The 5,388-nt window shown below is 45.2% G+C and overlaps 1 protein-coding gene across 1 annotated transcript; it reads right to left on the minus strand.

Annotated features, from left to right (window-relative positions):
- Positions 1 to 3,774: 3,774 nt before the first annotated feature.
- Positions 3,775 to 5,139, minus strand: LOC120102460 (NEDD4-binding protein 1-like). Its single transcript, XM_039108955.1, has 2 exons — positions 4,343 to 5,139; positions 3,775 to 4,129 (listed from the first exon to the last, which is right to left on the minus strand). The coding sequence occupies exons 1-2, from the start codon at positions 5,137 to 5,139 to the stop codon at positions 3,775 to 3,777; spliced, it is 1,152 nt and encodes a 383-aa protein (XP_038964883.1).
- Between the last annotated feature and the right edge of the window lie 249 nt (positions 5,140 to 5,388).

The following is a 5,388-nucleotide window of genomic DNA, read 5'->3' on the forward strand; positions in this document are numbered from 1 at the left end:
TACCCAGAAAAACTTTCATTCTCGACTAAGGAAGGAAAGTAGATTCCCATGACCGATTCTAATATAAACTTTGACTCCCACACACAGCCCTACAAAGAAATTAGAAATAAACCTGGAACTGGAGGAGGATTGCTATGTTTGAGAAAACGGGGTAGATAATTTCTCAGCACCAAAAAGAAAAGTGGAAAACAAACACACAAACACAGGCACAACCTCCCACTCCCACACACACACTGCTGCCACAACCAAAACCATCAGCACCACAACAGTTATCCAAGTTACCGACATTAACCATCATTAGTTATTAACATCTTTCAGCATGGAAGGACTCAACTCCAACCTAACAGGCAAAAGATAATACAATGGATGCAAAAGAAATTCTTCAATCTGCTACACACGAGAATCATACCTCAGCAACAAAGGCAGTTGCAGCTTTGGAATAAAGCCCTGAATTTAAAATTCCAAGCAATCTGACACACCCAAAAAGCTGGAGCAGACATGTGAATGTCGAGGAAAATAGAATTTCTACCACGTTGAGTCAAAAGACATGGTGAGGGAGATATTATACCCATCAAAGATAAACCCACCGAGATTACATCTTGATTGTGCTCCAAACACTAGCACACTCAGAACCATAAAAGAAACATTACTCCAGCTTGAATTTTTAGAGAAAACCACACATTAATAGTAGGAGATCTCAGCACCACACCCTATCCAATTATTATAAATTTACAAGAATCTTTTCCTTCTATTCCTTTGCATCTTCACGGATGAAAAACATTCTGTTTGGTTGGTATGCTTGTAGTTTTAAGGAACCCATGCATCCATATCATTGGAAAGTTTAGTCTCACTGAAGGACAGTTCCACCACAGTGTGTAAGAAATGTATTGCTGCTTCAAAATAAGAAGGTAGGAACCATCCCCCATGACCTCAAGCTCTATTGCAGAGCAATAGAGATAAAGAGTGCCCAGTACAAGGAAAGGCAGGAGGATCAAGGGAATAGAATTGAAGACCCGGGAATGAACTCACACACCTAAGGTCACTTGACCCTGACAAAGGAGCTAAAATCACCCAATAGAAAAAAGACCTAATTTTCAAGAAATGGTGCTCTTTCCAGTGGAGATCCCCTTGTGGAGGAATGGAAAATGATACATTCTCATCTCTTGTACAAAGCTCAACACCAAGTAGATCAAAGACCACCATGTAAAACCAGATACACTGAAACTAAAAGAAGAGAATGTGGGTCAGATCCTGGAACTGAGAGGCAAAGGGGAAAGAAAGTCACTTGGTCAGAAGGCAAATAAATGGTTTCTGTTCTAAGGCCAAAAAGGAAAAGAAAAAATTCAAACAAATACCAAATCAAAAAAGAAAGAAAATCCCAAACGATAAAAAATGAAAACATCAACAACAAACCGACAAAAAGAACAAAGCAACAAATGGGACCACATGAATGTGGAAAGATCCTGAGAGTAATATGGCCGTGTAAATAGGGACAAAACAGAGACCAACTGAATGGGGAAAGAAAGATCTTACCAACCCTCCATCCAATAGAAGGCTAATATCTACACTCTACAAAGCTCTCAAAAAGTTAGAATGCAGATAGCAGAGTAAGCCAGATAAAAATGGGGAAATTAAGAAAGAACCTTAAGAAAGAACTGAATGGCCCCGAAGCAATTAAAAAAAGGTTAAACATCCTCAGTACTCAAGTAAATGCAAATACAAACAACCCTGAGATTTTTGTCTCCCAACAGGCAGAGTGGATAAGTTGAAAACTCAGGTGACAACAGATGCTGGGAAGGATGTGGAGACAAAGGAACCGTCCTCCAATCTTGGTGGGACCGCATGCTGGTAGAAGCACTCTGGAAATCAGTCTGGAAGTTCCTCAGAAATGTGGACACAATACTCCCTTAGGACCCAGCAATACTCTTCCTGGGCATATCCCCAAAACTTGCTCCATGAGAGAACAAGGACGCCTTCTCCTCTATGCTCAAAGCACCCTTATTCATACTAGCGAGAAGCTGGAAGGTACCCAGATGTCTTTCAACAGAGGAATGTATGGAGAGAGTGTGGTATGCTTACTCAAGGGAGTACTACTCAACTATTTAAAAGAAGGACTTTATGAAATTAGTAGGCAAACGGTTAGGACTAGAAAATATCATCATGAGTGAGATAACCTAAAAAGCTTCTTCACAGTGTTTCTAAAACTCTTCATCCTCGCTTATGGCCCACCACACATCAGAGAAAGAGAACAAGAAAGGATAATGTGAACATGGACCAGTTTAGAAAGGTTCAATTTTTCCTTTTATTATACTTTAGTCTTACATTTACAGTCCAGTCACCATCCCCATGCCATTCCACACTCATCCCAGAACACCTCCCACCTCCCATGTGTCCAAGGAGCTGTTCCCCAATACCTCTCCCCACCAACCAGACCTCCCCAGTCCCTGAGGCCTCATCTCCCTCGGCTTAGTTGCATCTATTCTATGGGACCTGAAAAGGCAGTCCTCTGCAGTATATGTGTTGGAGGCCTCCTCTCAGAAGATATACGCTGTCTGGTTGGTTGCTTCTTCTCTAAGATCTTGAGGATCCAGGTTAGTTGAGTCTTTTTGGTCTTCCCGAGGGGCCTCCATGCTTCTCGGATACTCCAGCTTCTCCTTAAGACAACCACATTTCTCTCTGGCTTCTGTCCAATGGTTGTGTGAAAGTATCTACAGATGCATTTGTAAGCTGCTGGTTGGGCCTCAGATAATGCCACCATGTGAGGCTCCTCTCTGTAAGCAGACCAATAGTTGTTTCCTTGGAGCAGCCACACCTAGTTTGTCCAGAAAGTGGCAGCTCAGTCTGCCAGCAAACACTTCCGGGATACAGCAGCACTCCAATTTGCTAGAGTCAGGATAGCAATCAAGGACCAGCAGCTGTGGCAAAAACCAGCAGTGGCAGCCAGACCTCAGGTTAAGCATGCTTCAGCAGGAGGAAGACCAGGAGAGGTTCTCAGCTGTGCTTCTCTCAGGGAATGGAAGACCACTGAAGAAGACACGAGACCCTCAACTTCTATTTCTATCCCTCCATATATCACCTGTGCTCAACAGGTCTAGCCTCAGCACATCTGTCAGCTGACATCACTCGGCCAAGCAGTTCAAGCCCACCGAAGCTGCAAGCCCACTCCCAGAAGGTTTTGTTGGACCGTTCTCGGTGGAGTTCAGGAAAAGGTAGCTCAACCAAGCAATGCAAGGAAGACAGATGAGTCCATGCATTTCGTTTGCCTGGATTCTTTCATCAACATCACTCGTCTCTTTTGTTGTTGGCTTTCCCTGGACATTCTCCCTCCCATGTTTGCTTCAGCTGTACCTTTCCTTCCACTCTCTGTTCCACCGAGCCCAGCCAAAGGACGTTCCAAAAACCCTTAAGGTTCTACTTCCGTGAGGCAGCATTCTTCAGTGTCTTTCGGGGAGTACTCATTTCCCCTTGCTGTGGAGCGAGCATCTCATGTTGTATACAGCACATATCCCCTTCCCTTTTTTTTTTTTTTTTTTTTTTTTTTTTCTATCCCAATGAACCTTACACTGGGTTCCTTCACATTATGGCACTTCCCGCAGTTGGCAGTTCCAACCTCCCACCCAGGGCTCCCGTTGTCCCTGGGCCTTCAGGCCAGCTTGCAGCAAATCACCAGGACGGAGAGGGCACTCAGGTCTCTCAAGTAGGGATGAGCCGTCAGAGTCTGGTCGAACATCAGGTTTTGCTCAGCGTCCGGGAAGCCATTCACAAAGGCCACACTCAGAGCGCTTTTCTCTGCAGAATCCTGGTCCTGGGTGAAGCACCAGGGCTTGCTTGGGCTCCCTGGCTATTGTGGCTCTGGATGGCGTGGCCAAATGTGCGCACATCTGACTGGGCATCGAGTTTTGGAGGCGTGTGTAGAAGAAAGGCCTCCCTTCGAAGAAATTCTTCGAGCCGAGGTCCATGTCTTCCCAGAGGGTCGTCAGGAACCATAAATATGTCCCCCACAAAAGTGTACTGAAGCAGCCTTCTTGCGATAATTTCTCTCCAGGACACGGACTCGGTCACAAACTCTCTCAAGTTGTCATTGGTTACAATGATGCCACCAGTCTTTTCTGCTAAGTGGAGCAGGAACCTGTGGTCATGAGAAGCAATACTCTGCCCAAGGTTCTTCCCGGAAATAGTGACAGCTAATAGCCCAAGCTCCCGGAGCTGGCTTAAGAAGTGCTGTTCTGTGGCATCAGGATGCCGAGTGTTTCTCCAGTGTGGGACAAACACAGTGATGTTTCTGTGGCCGAGCTTCCAAAAATATTCAACTGCAATGGCTATGCCACGGCAACTAAAGAACTTGTTCAGACCATGGGCCATTGCAACATTACTGCCATCTATAACAATAGGCTTCAGATCTTCTCTGGCTGGTTCATTTCTTAAGTCCAGCTGGTATGGTGTTTTCAGAATATCTTGAAATCTTTGATCCCGGGTAATGGAGGAATAGATTTGATCGCAGGGTCGGGCCAATCTTGCATCAGTATGTGAAGTTAAGTGCTGGGGCAGCAGAGCTGGGTCGGTTTGGGGAGTCTTTGGCTTGAGGTGAGGAGAGCTGCAAGAGCGAGGAGGCTCTGCACAGTCCGGCTTCCTATTATTAGGACCTGTAATTCCTGTTTGCTCTTGCAAACCATTTTCAGGCCTCTGTTCCCGGGCCGCTGGGAAAGATAGTGCAGATGGTGAACCTGCCTCAGTAAGGTCCGTAAGAGGGGGTGCTTTATGTTCAATGGGCTGTCTGTCTTCAGCCTCGATTTTATCAGGCACCACAGGTTCACAATTAAGCACTTCCTGTTCTCTTGCTTCCTCTGCCGTTGGTCTTTCAAGCCTTTCTAATATCGTGTCTAGTTTTCCTCCTAGCACACCTATTTCTTGTTGTTGCCCGGCTAGCTTTGCAACCTTTTTTGAGAGAATTTCTAGTTGTAGATGTGTATTTTTCAGTTCTTCTAAGAGGAAATATATGAAGATTGCAACTGTAAATTGGTAGAGGCTTATGCCCGAAATCACACATGCAATCAGTAAAGTCAAGGCTTTCTCAACTATCTTCTGGTACTCTCCAATCTTTACACTTGTGTGTGAGGGATCAGCACTGGAATTTTCCATTGGTAATGCAGTCAAAGTCTGCCTATACAAGGAAAAGTGTCTTTTCTGTTGACTTGGTAAGGCTTACCTTGTCTGAGTCCTCTGATCGGTGCCTTGCTCTGGTCTTAAGTCTCCAGTGGTTCCAGAGTTGCAGAATGTCTCTGGGTCCCCTGCAGGACTTGAGGAAATGATTCTTCCTCTGGAGACAACCTCGGTGAATTTCTCTTCTGGAGCTTTCTCTCAGAGGACCTGTGGGCTGTCTTGCTGGAT

Source organism: Rattus norvegicus, chromosome 4, assembly GCF_036323735.1.
Source record: "Rattus norvegicus strain BN/NHsdMcwi chromosome 4, GRCr8, whole genome shotgun sequence".
Classification (NCBI taxonomy): domain Eukaryota; kingdom Metazoa; phylum Chordata; class Mammalia; order Rodentia; family Muridae; genus Rattus; species Rattus norvegicus.